This window comes from Delphinus delphis, chromosome 8 (assembly GCF_949987515.2).
Source record: "Delphinus delphis chromosome 8, mDelDel1.2, whole genome shotgun sequence".
NCBI classification, from domain to species: Eukaryota; Metazoa; Chordata; class Mammalia; order Artiodactyla; family Delphinidae; genus Delphinus; species Delphinus delphis.
The window spans coordinates 58,055,201-58,071,233 of record NC_082690.1 but is presented as its reverse complement, the minus strand read 5'-3'; the positions used below and the strand labels follow the sequence as shown (position 1 = coordinate 58,071,233).

Here is a 16,033-nt window from a genome sequence, read left to right as displayed (position 1 = left end):
CATTACTTATTTACCAAGCGAATTACTGGAAAATGTTGTAAATGGTATATTTAACTAATACAAGAAAGCACTTTTGGAGGATCCACTGATTATGGTTCAAATGGATGATTACAATTGTTTTTTTTTCTTTAGTAATTCATATTGGATTAGACATCTTCTATTGATATATGTATATCTTAGCATACCTTTAGAGTCATATCTATTAAAATGTTTTGTGATTCAGGCTTGTTAGTATTTCAGGCTATATTTTTAATTAGGTGGATTTAATAAAACTTTACCATATATAAAGACAGACAACATACCAGAATAGAGGGAAAAAATATCTCTAGACCTGAAGTCTGCCTGTTAAACAGGTCCCAGCATTGTAACAGATTGTACGACTTTGGCCAGGTTACTTAATTTCTCTGTGCTTTAGGTTTACTCTTTGCAAAGGCATTTTTCCTGAACTTCAGAATTTGAGATTACTTAAGCTTTCTTGGATTGATAGTATTTGCTGACTGTCAATGTATATGTGGGGCTTTTTTACCCCAGTTATAATAATAATAATTGCTACTATTTAATTATTGTTAAAAACAATCATTTGCATTCCAACCTTCTAAAAGATTCAGTTTAACAAATATAAAATGCTTATGTACTCTCAATGCTCTGTTCATTGGGAACTACAGAAGGAAAAAGACTGCTTTTGGAGAGAATACAGTTTATCTAGGAAGGCAAGAATAAAATATATGATAGTCTTGTGCATATAGTATGTCTTCTGACTAATAGCCCCAACTGTTGTCTGTAGTCTCTAAAGACCGCAAACTCTGCCTCTTCACCCCAACAGGACTGTCCATTAGTGTCCTCAGGGAAAACAGCCCAGAAAGACATTTCTTTTTAGGACAAACCAATTTTGACAAAGAGAGCTTACTCTTTACTATGGTCCTTTTGATAGAAAGAACCTATTGTTTTTGGCCTTGCCAGATCTAGGTTTCCTCCAGGAAATGATCTCTAGTATTAATTCATAGCAAGGATGGGAAATTGCTCTAATTATTTTTTCTTTTGCCACTGTAATCTTTGAAGTAGAAATTAATTACATCAACCTAAAATTTAATCTTAAAAGGAATCAGGAAGTACAAATCCTGATTGGCAATGGCCAGTTTTGCAAAATTTCCTGTACATTGAATAAAATCAGATCTATGAACACTTTAAGTTTTAGATTTTTGTGATTTTACCTTTTTTCCGTTTGCTTTTATATTTTTGAGGACTTTTAAAATTTTACTTTAAATATGTCTTAAGAAATTTTGGTGTTGAACAAATAATTTCATTTAGTTTAGCCAAGGATGCATTCATATTGGGACTGAAAAGAAGCTCAAGTGGTCTCAGTGAAAAGCCAGCTGAAGGATTATATTTTATATAGAGAGTATTATGATTAGAGCTGGACTGATCATTTCACTGTCCTGCTCCAAAAACCTCAGTGGCTCCCCATTTCCTGTGGAATTAAATGAGAACTCTTCACCCCAACATTCAGGTCCTTAGTATTATTCTAGCTTATCTTTCCATTTTTGCTTACATTCGAGAACTCCAGGGAACAGAGCTGTTTGCTTTCCCCCAAATGTATAATCTATGTTTTCCCTCCTGAGAATCCTTGCTCTTGCGTTTCATCTCATTGAAATGCCACTGACCTTACCTGTTGAAAGGCTATTTATCTTTCCATGTCCAGTTCAAAAGCTGTCACCTTCCTGGAACCTATAGGGATTCTTCACTTTTTCTCCACTCCCATCATCCATTCTCTTCAAGTTTTCTCTCCTCACTTTGTAACTTTTATAGGACTTATTTCATTCTTCCTTACATTATGGTTATTTGTGTGTTTGTGTTTCTCTACTTAATTTGTAAGTTTGTTAAGTATAGGAAATGTGTCTTACTGTTTTTTAAATATCCCATAGTACCTTGCACATCACAAGTGTTTGATACGTGTTTATCAAGTTGAATCCAAATAGAGGAAGAAAAGTGCTTATTCTAGAAACAGTTATTTATTCAGAAAGAAAATAAAATAGGCACGATGTTTAATTTATTACGATTTGTTATGGTGCAGTTAATACCGACAGTAGTGCAAATTGTTGGAAAACAATTTGGTGTAACAATTATAGTCATACTAAAGATTATAAAGTTGAAAGTGAAAAACTGCTTGTCATCCCATAGCCTAGAGAAAACTCCTATAAACATTTTGGTGAATATTCTTCCAGACTTCACTTCTAAGTGTGTTTGTGTGTGTGTGTGTGTGTGTGTGTCTGTGTGTGTGTGTGTGTGTGTGTATAAAATGTACTGTTTTTCTTTTCAGAAAATGTAACCCAGTATACATACTGTTTTATAACCTTCTTTAATAAATTATAAGTCCTGGATGTCTTTCCATGTAAATAAAGAATCCCATATCATTATTTAGTGGTCTGCTAGTTATTCTTTACTGTAGAATTTATCCAGTTAATTAATCTGTTGATATTTTGCTGTCTTAAACCGCTGCTGTGATGAAATCCACATGTCTCATTAGTTCCTTATAAATTACTAGAAGTGGAATGATCAGATCAAAGGGAGTGTACTTCTTAAGACTTTTTGGTACGTATTATTCAGTTGACCTCCAGGAAGTTTGTACTAAACTTTGAACTTTAAAGTTTGTATTAAACAGTAGTAAACAAATGTGCTAAACTAATTTCCTCGCACCCTTGCCAACCCTGGGTATTATCATTCTTTTAATTTTTTTTAGGCACAACGTTTAAAAAAATATCATTTTAGAGATTTCCATTTTAGGAATCGATAGTCCTGTATGCTTGTTTTTATCCAAAGTTAAAGGTGAGAGGTAAATATTTTCCTATCTTATGGCTCTAGGTTTCGTGAGGGTAGAAATATAGAGGGATTGGGGGTCAGGGTACCTTCTGTTTATATAATTATTTATTTATAATAATGTAAATTTATTTTCAACAATTAAAAGGAACCTGGCATATACCTATTATAATACCAGAGTTTTTTCTTAAAAGATTAATAGTATTAAAATTGATATAAATAAAATCTACCTTTTGTTGAACACTTACTACTTGTGAGCTAATGCACCATGTGTTTTTAATGGTTTATCACAATATACGTAGTAGATCATTTATAATTTTATAGATGAGAAACTGAGGCTCAAAAAGGTAAAGCAATTAACCTATAGTGACAGTGATAGCTAAGTAATAGAGCAGGAATTTGAACATTGTTTTATTTGGTACCGAATTGATTATGCAGAAAGACCTAAAAAAAAATTGCCATTATTTATCCCGTTGAGTCTGTTGATGTCAAAACTTTTTCTTTCTTTCCAATAAATTTGGTAATGGGTTAGTGCTATTAAAGTTTCTCCAGTGAATAGTTTGTACAACAGGGTTCTTTAAGGAGGGATAGATACCCTACAGAATGGAAAAGCTTCTCTGTAAATTGTAATCCTTCAACTGTTTCTTAAAGGCTGTTGGAAACATAGCCTGTTGTATGAATGTGCCTATCAACCTAGAGAATAAAAGGCGTTTAAGGAATACAGGGTACTCTGAGCCAAAAGACGCCTTGCATGCCTCTGTCTACAACTCTAGCTTTGATAGTCATTGAATCATTAGAAAACTGGTTAATCATTAGATTATTAGACTTTTTTTGTTTACCTACTATATAATGGTATCAGAAGTTTTAAAGAAAAGGTGGTCACTTGCTCTCAAAGGGTCTGTTGTCTACAGCAGAAATCAGACTCCTAAATAAGAAGCTACAGTTCAGTGTGATTAGTTGCTCCCCCTATAAAGAAGACACTCATATTGAATCATGAGCAGATCCTCATATGTGTATGCAAAAGACACACGTAAAAGAAACTTTGAATGTAAATTTAAAGTCTCTCAAAAAGAGACTCTAAAATAAAATGAAGGTAAATGAATGAGTGTCAGCAAGATGGAAAAAGCTGATCTAAGGGTATTTGGAAGCGAAAGTGACATTTAAGATGCCTCTGAAAGGCCAGTGAGTATTTTATAGGCAGAGAATGCGGAAGGAGAATCTTAGGCAAAGGGACGAATAGCATGTGCAAAAGAATAGGAGTTTTGAAAGACTGTGATGGTACATGTGGAGAGTAGAAAGTAGTATGATTGCAGTAGAGCTCAAGGAGTTCCCTGTGTCAGAACTGGTGGGAGAAAAACTTAGAGGAAGATTGGATCTAGTTTCTGAAGGTTATTGGATCATGCTGAGGTATTTAGACTTTATCCTGAAGTCACCAACGGTTAAGCAGGGGAGTGATGGGATTCTGTCTGTGTGTTTGATAATATGGAGGGGGTTGGAGGGAAGAAAGACTGGAGAGAGCAAGACCCATAAGTAGATTATTGCAGTAGTCAAGGCAGAAGATGATGAGAATCTAAGGAAAGGCAGTGACAATGAGTATTCATGAGAAGAGTTAGATCTGAAAGACATTGGAGTAGAATGGAGCAAAGTAGAAATAACGTGGAGGCAATTTGGAGACAGATGCTCTGGATCACAGTACCAGCGTTATTAACTCTACAATCCTAGGCAGGTTAACTATTCTGAGCCTCAGTTTGCCATCTGTAAAAGGTAATAGTCCCTTCTTAGTGGGGTAGGTTAAAGAGTAGATGAAATAAAATATTTGGATGTGTTGGGGTACTCAAAACCTCTATACAATGTTATTATGACTTTGAAGAAAGGAAAGGAAAGAGTCATGGGTGACATTGAAGCTTCTAACTGGGTTGGTAGGGGGACTTAGAGAAGAGAAATATTGAGTTTGATTTTGGATATATTAAGTTTGAGCTGCATTTGGGATATCCAGATTGGGATCCCAAGAGGCAGTTGGAAACATAGATTGGAACTCAGAGAGAACATATAATAGAAAGAGAGATTTGAACAATAGCTTTGGGAGATTCCATGGGAACCCCAAATGGACAGTGTTGTCTCCCTTGTCTCCTGCCAGTGTCCTGCACGTCTCTCAGATTCAGAGAATGAAGAACCTTCTCGAGGCAAGATGATACAGACACACCGCTCGGCATTTGTTTCCAAGAACAACTCCTACTCCTTATCTTTCCTGGCAGGGTAAGAGACTGATACTGAATCCAGTCAGGGTTCTTTCATTTTGGGATATGAGACAAAAGAGACTGGGGGAGCTTTAAAGTGTTTGTTGTAGCTACTTTGGGGGAGGTGGGAGTGAGGGAAAATGGGGGAACTGGCTTTCAAATATGGGTTAGGAATAAGGGGCTGACCTGAAATTTTAAAAAAAAGTAAATTTTACCCATTTCGGGTATCCTCAGGGTAAGATTGTACTAATTGCTCTGCTGCAGAGTTGAACTTTCTTTTCTGGGAGGAAACAACAAAGCCTTCTTCAACAACCATTGATAATGAAGACAATATCCATGGGTTTTCTTTGTGGACTTTTTCCCTCTTAATAGGAACTTGAGACCAGAGTTGATGTATTTTCAATGCCTGGAACTAAAATATATATTGATAGGTTTCAGGAGGGCAAACTAAAAAGTTTTTAAGACCTTTGTCAAGGCACTTCTTGTTCCTTTAGACTTTGCAGGCCCTGGGGAGGAAAGGAAGGAGGAATTGGATGAATGTTGGGTGATGGAAGAATAATGAAGGGCTTGGTGGAAGGAAGGAAAGAAGGATGGATAGATGGATGGATAGGTAGGTAGGTAGGTAGGTAGATAGATAGCAGGAGGGAAAGGAAGGGAAGAAGAAATGAAAGAAGGGAGGAAAGCTGGAAGGAATCATTTATTCAACAGGCAGGAGGTACTATGTGCCATGCCCTCTCTTTTAATATAAAAAGATACAGTCTTTACCCCATTTTGTTGTCTTTTTTGATTTAGAGCTGGCATTGCTCACCCTTATTTCTAGGGTTCTTCTCCTTCCCACAGCACTATGAAGTGTATCTCTCTTGCTGTTCCTATGGACATGTACCTGGACCCTTTATATCTTAAGGCTTTTTATTGCTACCCACTAATAAATATGACCAAAAAAATCTACCAAGTTTAAGAATGTTATAAAGTTCATACTATTGTGAACCCTGTTCTTTTTATATCTGAATCCTTTTGGTATATGTTCTGATTTTCCTGTTCTTTTTCTTTTTTAAATTTTATTGGAGTATAGTTGATTTACAATGTTGTGTTAGTTTCAGGTGTACAGAAAAGTGATTCAGTTATACATATACATATATTCATTCTTTTTCAGATTCTTTTCCCATATAGGTTATTACAGAATATTGAGCATTTCCTGTTATTTCTGTGAGTAAAATTCGCTAAACCTCTCCTCTTAAATGCCTCCCCTTCTCTGGGTGATGGTAACTCCTTCCAGGAAGGCCCTTTCCTAAACAGTTTATTCACTCATTTGACATTTGTTGAATGGCCACTGGATTGTAGCCACTGTAGCTTGACTGATGAAATGAGAACCCAATACGTAAGATGTAAGCCAGTGTACTTAACCTTTTATGGTGATGGTGAAACTCTTGCTTTATGCATATGAGCTTGAACTATAGATGCCCTGTAAAGTTAAAAATTTCAAGATTGCTTGACTAAGAATTGTCAGCTTCTGAATGTGTATGTGGATTTTTCCCCATTTATAGCGGGTGTATCTTAATGTTTATTAGAGGGATCTACTGAAAAGAGAAGATCATATTAATTCCAATCAAGTCACCATAAATATCCCCTGAAACAAATAAATGTTGCTTTAGGCAGTCTGTGATTAGTTAGTTAATATCTCTTCATTTGAAATTACTTGGGAAAAAGGAAAATTTTATTAAAACCCAAATATGATGCCAAGGCCAAATTGCCCCAGTTAATTGGAGTGGACACTGGATAGGTGAACTACTTATTACCAATTCCAGTCTCTACCCCTGTAATTCATTCTTTTAAAGTGGGTAGAAGGTTAATATGTTGTTACTTAGAAATGCCTACCAAGGAACTTAGAAAATTCTTCTCTAAAGGGCAAAATGTAAAGTCTATACAGAGGGGTGTGCTTTTGATTATGTGTGGCTCTGGAATATGTGTGGTATATCTTCTTTTCCTGCTCCTTGGCCCATCCTTGCCCTTAGTATGTATCGTTGAGTCACAATGGGATTAATTTATAAGAAAATATTTACTTAACATGTTATTGTTAAGAAATGTTGCAATGAGTATTATACATATATGGATTTCAGCATTTATTTTTTCAAAATATCCAAGGTTGTGGGCTGAGTTCAGTTATTAGTACAGTTTTTTAAAAAATTAATTGGATTTGGTTGGTAGGGTTATCTTTTTAGGAAATAGTTTGCTGATGTCATGGAAACTTTAGGTTGGAAAATTTATTATGGTAATACTGTGAATTGCATCTCTTATTTAGTCAACATGTTTTACTTCTTAGTTAAGAAAATATTAAGTTTCAATTCTAAATGATATTTAGGAAAACAATATGAAGTTGTTAGTGCTGACAATGAGATGAGGCATATGGATATATTAAAAAAGAATTAGCATGGTGATGGTTGCATAGCGATGTGCCTGTAAACTTAAAATGGTTAAAATGGTAACTTTCATGTTATATATATTTTACCACAAGAAAAAAAGAATTAGCATTGTTAACAGTTTTGGGATATTTCAAATGCATTTTTTTCTGTCTGTTAAGCAATAACAGAAGAATAGGTTTTTCTCTGCAAGTTTGTTTCCTAAAGAGAGTTCATCTGTAAAAGTTTTAAAGTTTTTTACATCTGTATTTAAATCAAATTAATCTGCATTTATTTTACTTATCTACTTTATAAACTTTTCTTTCTTAAGCCCAAAAGCATGGAGTTAAGAGTGAGTAGTCCTGATAGGATGGTTATTTTGGAAGGAATCCATCAATAGATTCTGGCTGAGTCTTGCCAGTAGCTCAGTCTATTTTCATTTGAAACATTCAAAGCAAAGAATGTTTTGCAGCACTATTAATAAAGTTCTATAGCCCTTTGAAAATGAAACTTCTTCCAAATAGGCAGATAGAGTAATAGTTAACCCAAGGTCATTTCTAAGTAAATTATAAAATATATGTGAATTGAAAAGAATTAACTTGAACCATAAGATATATAATTATAAAGTTAGGCTTTTATTTTAAATATCTGAAAAACTGGTTTGTTTATTTGTTTACATTTATTTCCCCTCATTCCTCATGCCCTCTTCACCACTAGAAGAATCAAACAAAAAACGTGGTTGCAAGTTATTCTAAAAACTCAGTCTGGAAAAACTTTCTCTGTTGAGCTAGTGTCTTTTCTAAGAGCTACACGTTCAGTTGTGTTTTCCTCTTTGCTTTGGCTGTCAGGAAGTTTAGAATTAAGACAGAGTTTTCAATTCAGTCATCATGACCTTCCAACATGGCATATAATTAAAGAAATAATTTTTGGCATACTCTTCTCATATTTATTACTTAATGTGGTCTTTATTCTCTATTAACGCTCATTCTTTATGTATTTTTACTGTAAGTCACTTAAAATTCTTCTTGGGAATAGGGTATAACCATAAAAAGAAATATAATCAAACCATCTATCCTCCTTCCAGTTTAAAAAATAAAGAAAAGAAGGCGATGCAGTAATGCCAGTACTGCCATTCTGTACAAAACTATATCTTAAGTAAACGGTGCCTAGTGAGATTACTGGCATATGATAAGCCTTCAGTGAGTATAGCTGCTGCTATTTTGTTATCTTCTTTTAGAACTCTTAGAACTGAAAAGGATCTTAAATATTGTTTTATCTAATTCCTTTGTTTTATGGGTGAGAAGACTAAAGCTCAGCGAGAGACCATGGCTTGCCAAATCTTAGACTGCTAGAGTAGTAGGACAATGAGTTAGAACTGAGATTTCTTGGCTCTTTCCACTATACCCTTTTGTCCCCCATGACTTTCTTATAGATCACTATGCTGCCTCTGCCCATTTTCCCACTAGGCTTTAAATCCTTTGCAAGCAGGGACAAAAGTCTTGTTGACCATTGTATTCACAGTACTTAGTACAGTGCCTGGCACATAATAGAGGCTCAATAAATACTTGTGGAATGTTTAATGAGATAGGTCTTGGTGCCCTTGGGTAGGTTAAAGGGGGCTTTTTCAGAATTGTCAAACTTGCAGAGTCTGTAGGAGGGAGGACTCTGGGAGCTGTGGAGGAAACAGATTGGCTGGTGGCTGTTGTTTAGACTAGATTCCATAGGATTAATATGGGATTTAGGGGGAGTCTAATGACCACATTGATAAAGCTTTTATACTATAAAGTTGTCTTTAGCTCTTTAATACATTAACAGTAGCTTATGAGGATCCTTTTTATATATTCTGTAAAAGAAAAATCTGTGTTACACTGAGTAATAATTAAGCCTTAATTAAGTAGAAATTAACTACATTATATTGTTTTCTAATGTCCAAATACTTTAAGCCTGGGTCTGTGGTTCAGAGTCGGGTGCAGCAAAAGAGACCTGAAGTGTCTATGCTTCCTCTAAGGTGTGTGTGTAAGGAGAGATAGAGACAGAGACTGACTGCAGACTCAGTCATATTAACTGCATGCCCAGCCAGTGTTGGAGTGAATTAAAATATGCATACTTGTTCCTCTTTTTTAAAATGAACGAATGAAAATATAGATGCTTTCAGCGGACAGATACCAGACACATAAATGATGTGATACTGGAGGACTAGCTTTATTATTTTTTAATTATTTTATTTTTGGCTGTGTTGGGTTTTCGTTGCTGTGCACGGGCTTTCTCTAGTTGCAGCGAGCGGGGGCTACTCTTCCTTGTGGCGCATGGACTTCTCATCGCGGTGGCTTCTCCTGTTGCAGAGCGTGGGCTCTAGGCACGCAGGCTTCAGTAATTGTGGCTCGCGGGCTCTAGAGCACAGGCTCAGTAGTTGTGGCACGCAGGCTTAGTTGCTTCGCGGCATGTGCGATCTTACTGGACCAGGGCTTGAACCTGCGTTTCCTGCATTGGCAGGCGGATTCTGAACCGCTGCGCCACCAGGGAAGCCCTGGAGGGCTAGCTTTAGAATTGATGAAAGGAGGCAAACCAGAGAGATGAGGGTGGAGAAGCCAGTCTAGGGAGTTTTAGGGAATTAGTGGTGTGAGCTTGAGTAAAATCAGTTGACCTCCTTCTGTATCATTTATGTAAAATGCAAGTTGTTATGCCCTACCTATTGCTGGGCAGGGGATTTCCCTGAATGATTTCTTAAGACTCTTTTCGCCTCTAAAACTGAAGTGTCTAGAAGTGGCTTAGAGCAGTGTTTTAAAAGGTGGAGGAAATGTGACCAGGGCATGAAAAGGAAAGGGTAAGGGGCAGTTAGTGAGTTCTGTAAAAATCTCAGGATTAGACTTAGCAAGTTATGTGTGGGGAATAGTCCAAACAGTAACCACGAGGGAAAGGAGACTATGAGAGAAAAATGAGGTAGTGATTTAAAAGAAACCACAAGGCTTGATGATGGCCTGGGGCAGGTCGTGTGTGTGCGTGTGTGTGTGTGTGTGTGTGTGTGTGTGTGTGTGTGTGTGTTGGGGGAGGGATAAAAGAATAGAAGCAAATCAAGTGGATGAGCTGGTTAAGAGGACAAATCTTGTTAAGAGTATGGAGTATGGATGGAAAAGGAAGATAGCTTAAGGAGAAGTGATGTGGAATTTAAGGAGCAGGTTTTAGAGGTGTCAGTAATCTCTCTGCCATACTAAAGTAGGAATATACTGGTGGTTTTCAGAGGGGTCTGGCAGGATGGTGAAGGGTAGCATCAGGGAACTAGCTTTTTCCCAGGGCTTCCTGCCATGTTCAGTACTTTACATACCTCATTTCCTTTAGTTCTTACATTAATCCTATAAGATTTATAACATTCTCATTTTTCAGCTGAGGAGAATGCAGTTCAAAGAGGTTAAGTAACTCACCCCAGAACTTCTCACCTGAGTAGGGTGACAGAGATGGAATTGGAACTCAGGTCTCTCTTGACTCCAAACCTATGCTCTTTCTAGCAAACCATTGTCAGAACCCTGTGACAGAAGGCTCTGTGCTTAAGCTCTTTGTCTTGAAATGATCTACCTTTACAGCAGAAAGCTTCCTTCCTTCTGTTTGTTTAAATAATTTATACCCTGTCTTGTTCTAAAATAATACAAGATTGTACAGAGGTGGGTAAGAAGCTGTCCAGTTATCCTCTTGTTTGAGGGGACTCAAATCCTTTTGCATTACTCTAGGCCTTTTGAAATACAGCTGTGGAAACAATGTTCCTATCCATCAGCAAACAAATACTAGTGCATGTCCAGAATAGGCAAATATGTAGAGACAGAAAGTAGATAAGTGGTTGCTTAGGGCTGGAGGAGAAGGCAGGGTTTAGGAGTAAGAGCTAAAGGGTATGAGGTTTCTTTATGAGGTGATGGAAACATTTTAAAATTGTGATGGTTAAATAACTCTGTGAATATACTAAAAACCATTAAATTTTACACTTTAAAAAAAGAAAGAGGGACTTCCCTGGTGGCACAGTGGTTAAGAATCCGCCAGCCAATGCAGCGGACATGGGTTCGAGCCCTGGTCCGGGAAGATCCCACATGCCGTGGAGTAACTAAGCCTGTGCGCCACAACTACTGAGCCTGTGCTCTAGAGCCCGTGAGCCACAAGTACTGAAGCCTGTGTGCCACAACTACTGAAGCCCACCCGCCTAGAGCCCGTGATCTGCAACAAGAGAAGTCACCGCAATAAGAAGCCCGTGCACCGAAACGAAGACCCAATGCAGCCATAAATAAATAAATAAATAAATAAGTAAGTAAGTTAGTTAGTTAGTAAAAAAAAAAAAAAAGAAAGAATGCTAGTATACACAAGGCAGATAACCCAACAATAAATATACAAGGGAAGGATTGTAACAAAATCTTACCCATTTCTGGGTGCGTGGCAGCTACAGCTAGGCCTAAGGAAGCTGCTGCTTTTATTCAAGTATGTGTGTGGGGGTGGGAGGCCTCACACACCCAGGCTAGGGGCTGGGAGGAGGATCCTCTCTGACCTTCAGCCTCTTGGTGGAACTCAGCTCTGCCAGACCTGAGAGTTTGATTAAAAAACTAATGTGGTATGGGTATGTGAGAGAGAGAGTGATGAGTGAGCAGTTAATAACATGAGCTGTCTAATGTTTTATATCATGTAATACCATTTGAAAACCCTTTAAGCAGTGCTTTATAAGCATTAAATCTTCTGGCTTTCCAGCTGCATGTTTATACTGGCTGCTCCTCCTTTTCTTTGTTTGTAAGTCAGATGCATTGTGGTTGTGGATATTTTTAGCTTAACTAGAAATCCCAGAAACCATCTGGTCCCTTGGCAGTGGAAATTTTAAGCTAGTTGCCTTTCAGACAGTGCTGCTGTCTCTTGTTTATGACTTCATTATGTGTTTGGAAGAGAGAACTTCTCTAGACGTGCTGGGTCTATTCTGTGGCAGAGTAGAGTAGAATGTAATATCAGTATGCTGTGGTAGAAAGAGCACAGGCCTTAGAGTCTTGGAGATACAGGTTTAAACTTTGGCTTCAGCTATGTGACCTGGAAAAATCACTTCCTTCAGTTCTTTGTCTGTAAATTGAAGATGCTGATTTATAGGGTTTCTATATGGATTAAATGAGGTACAGTATATTTGAAACACACAATGCCTGACAGATAATAGAGTCCTAATAAATGATGAAGTTTTCTTTCCTTTCCTTAAGAATGTCGTAGGCATTTCTGTATATATTTTTATTCACTTATAAGAAATTTATTGAATATATCCACTATGTGCCAGGCACTGTGTGAGGGTTTAGGAATATAGAAATGGATGTGCACAAAGATGGGAGGAGTAGTTACTTCCTCTATTTTTTAGCAAAGGTATTGTTTGAGCTCTTAAATCTTAGGAACATTATCAAGTTTACTGCTGATGATTCTCAGCCAGCATTGAAGTCTCTTAACCTGACCAAATACTACAATAATAATATCTATATATTATATTGATGGTTTACACGATATTTTCACATTCATGATTTTTGTGACTCTTCATGTGACAATAACAACATTGGGGAATATAGTTATATAGGAACGAAGTTTATGTATGCTATTGAAATTGAGTTGGTATTAATTTGAAATATATTGTTTTCAATTACGATGTTAATTGTAATTCCCCAGGGCAACCACTAAGAAAATGACTAAAACATACATAGTTAAAGAAATAAGAAGGAAATCAAAATGGTACAGTAGGAGATATCTAACACAAAAGAAGGCGTTAATGTAGACATTGTGGAACAAAAAGGTACAAGACATATAGAAAATAAATAGAAAAGTTGCATAAGTCCTTCCTTATCAGTAATTACATTAAATGTAAATGAATTAAACTCTCCAATTAAAAGGCAGAGATTGGCAGAATGGATTTAAAAACAGTATAGTCCAAATATATGATGAGACTCACTTTAGATCCAGAGACAGAAGTAGGTTGAAAGTGAAAAATGTAAACAGTGACCAAAAGAGAACTAGAATAGCTATACAATATGAGACAACGTAGACTTTATTATTACAAGAGACAAAGAGAGGCATTGTATAATTTTAAAAGGGTCAGTCCGCAAAGAAGATATAACAGCTGTAAACACATGTACACCTAATTATGGGTCCGTAAGATATGTGAAGCAAAAACTGACAAAATTAAGGGAAATAATAGACATTTTAATATTAATAGTTGGAGACTTTAACACCCACTTTCAATGATGGGTAGACTATACAGATGAAAGATAAACAAAGGATATAGAAGACTTGAATAATACTGTATACCTGGCTAGAGACAAAATACCTAACTGATTCAAGAAGAAATTGAAAATCTGAATAGACCTATAACAAGTGAAAAGGTTGAACCAGTAATCAAAAAACATCTGGCAAAGAAAAGCCCAGGACCAGATGGCTTCACTGGTGTAACTACCAAACATTTAAAAAAGAATCAACATGAATGTTTCTCAAACTCTTTCAAAAATTAGAAGAGGAGTGAATACTTCCCGATTCATTCATTCTTTGAAGCCAGTATTACCCTGATACCAAAGCCATATGCAGACATCACAAGAAAAGAAAACTACAGGCCAGTATCCTTTATGAATCTATATTCCAGCACACCATTGGAGGAAAAAAAGTACAAGCTTTGATACATTAGAGAGGGTAAGAGAAACACTTTGACTTAACCTGCATCACCCCTACCCCAGGGAAGCAGAACTCAGGTTCAAGAGAGATTTTCCTGGCTGATGATTGCCCCTGTGGGAGAAAGTAAGAGAGTGTGAGTGAACACCTGGCTTCTCCAACTTTATAGGAAGCCCATTTCTCTCCTGCCTCAACCAGAGTATTGAATTATGATCTACAGACCTAGGGGAAGGAAGAGTCTGGGAAAGCAGCAGATAGGGCTCTCAGAGGGCATTAAAGGGATGAGGATCTTACTAACTACATTACAGACTCCACCCACAAGTCACTGGGGAAGCCTCACCTATGGATCCTCCCAACTGGCCCATGGGCACTCCCATCGCTCCACATGCCTCATTCACACATGCTTCCACTCTGTGGCCAGTTCCCTGTGCATGCTCCCAGTGGCAGTGAGCGAGTTTTGGCATATGGCCAGTAAGCATGTGTAGAAAGCCAGCTAGAATCTGTGGGCAAGGGAGAGACCACAAATGAGCTTTACTGCCACCCTTGGGAAAACAAAATGGAGGCTGTCAGCTTTCGGCCGGGTATGTTGGAGGGTCAAGAGAAGGCATACAAGCTTGAGAATTTTGCCACAGAGGGAGAAAGCAACGAGCTGGTGTATCCATAGAAGATCTGAGAAAATACCAGCATCCCTACCAGAGCTGTTGGAAGGTTTTTCTCTCCTGAAGGCAGTTAGTAAAGTTCGGAGGAGGTGACTGCTACTTCAATGTGAGGACAGCAATGCAAAATGTCAAGGAACATGAAAAATCAAGGAAACATGACAGCATCAAAAGATCACAACAGTCTTCCAGTATTGGATCCCAAAAAACATGGAGGTCTGTGATTTATCCAACAAAGACTTCAAATTAGCTGTTTTAAGGAAGCTCAGTGAGCTACAAGATATGGGGATATATGTATATGTATAGCTGATTCTCTTTGTTGTACAGTAGAAACTAACACAACACTGTAAAGCAATTATACTCCAATAAAGATGTAAAAATAAATAAATTAATTAATAAGAGCTGAGAGCGTCCCAAATCTGGGGAGACATTTGGATATCTAAGTTTGTGAAGCTCATAGGTCACCAAACAAACTCAACTTAAAGCCATTCTCTCCAAGACACTGTATTATCAGGCCGCCCAAGATGGCTGTTCTCTTGCTCTCTGTACATCCCCTGCTCAACTAGTCCCTGCTTCACCTACACCCTACTCACATAACTGACCTTCCCTCTTAATCATAGCACCTAATCAGTAAATGCCTATATACTTGTACCCCCTCCCCCCTCCCCATCTAGTGATTGTTCTAATCTTTAGATCAGAACATCTCCACCATGATAGCTTATCAAAGGGGCAGTAAGGGGCGTGCTCCTCTGCTCGTGCCCTGGTAACTGATGAGCCAACCTGACATCAATTCCCCCTATAACTGGTAACCTTCCTCTCCCCCTGGTAGTGAAGACCACTGCCATGTCTTGCCCACTGTCTGCTGCACACAGTGGAGTGTCACTCCAGGACCTTGCTTCAGACATGTGAGATCCCTGTTTAATCCCATTAAACTATTGATGTCTCTGTTGCTTACTCTGGGCTCTTTCTTCCATCTTGAGGCTGGGCAAGTACAGGGCTTACAGGCATACAAGGTATGGCTCAACAGACACATTATGATAAAACTGTCAAATATAAAAGACAAAGTGAGCATCTTAAAAGCAGCAAGAGAAAAGGATTATAACTTACAGGGGAACTCACATAAGGCTATCAGTAGAATTCTCAACAGAAACGATACAGTCCAGAGGAGTAGGATGATATATTCAGAGCACTGAAAGGAAAAAAAAAAAACCTGCCAGCCGAAATACTCTATCTAGTAAAGTTGTACTTCATATATGAAGGAGAGGTAAAGACTTTCCCAGAC

The 16,033-nt window shown here is 37.5% G+C and overlaps 1 protein-coding gene across 1 annotated transcript in view; it reads left to right on the top strand.

The window, feature by feature from the left end:
* Positions 1–16,033, top strand: part of RNF169 (ring finger protein 169) — an 86,033-nt gene that overhangs the window by 55,618 nt on the left and 14,382 nt on the right. Inside the window, exon 4 of the mRNA XM_060018279.1 lies at positions 4,952–5,070. Coding sequence (XP_059874262.1) covers positions 4,952–5,070 — 119 coding nt within the window. The remainder of the gene's footprint in view (positions 1–4,951; positions 5,071–16,033) is intronic.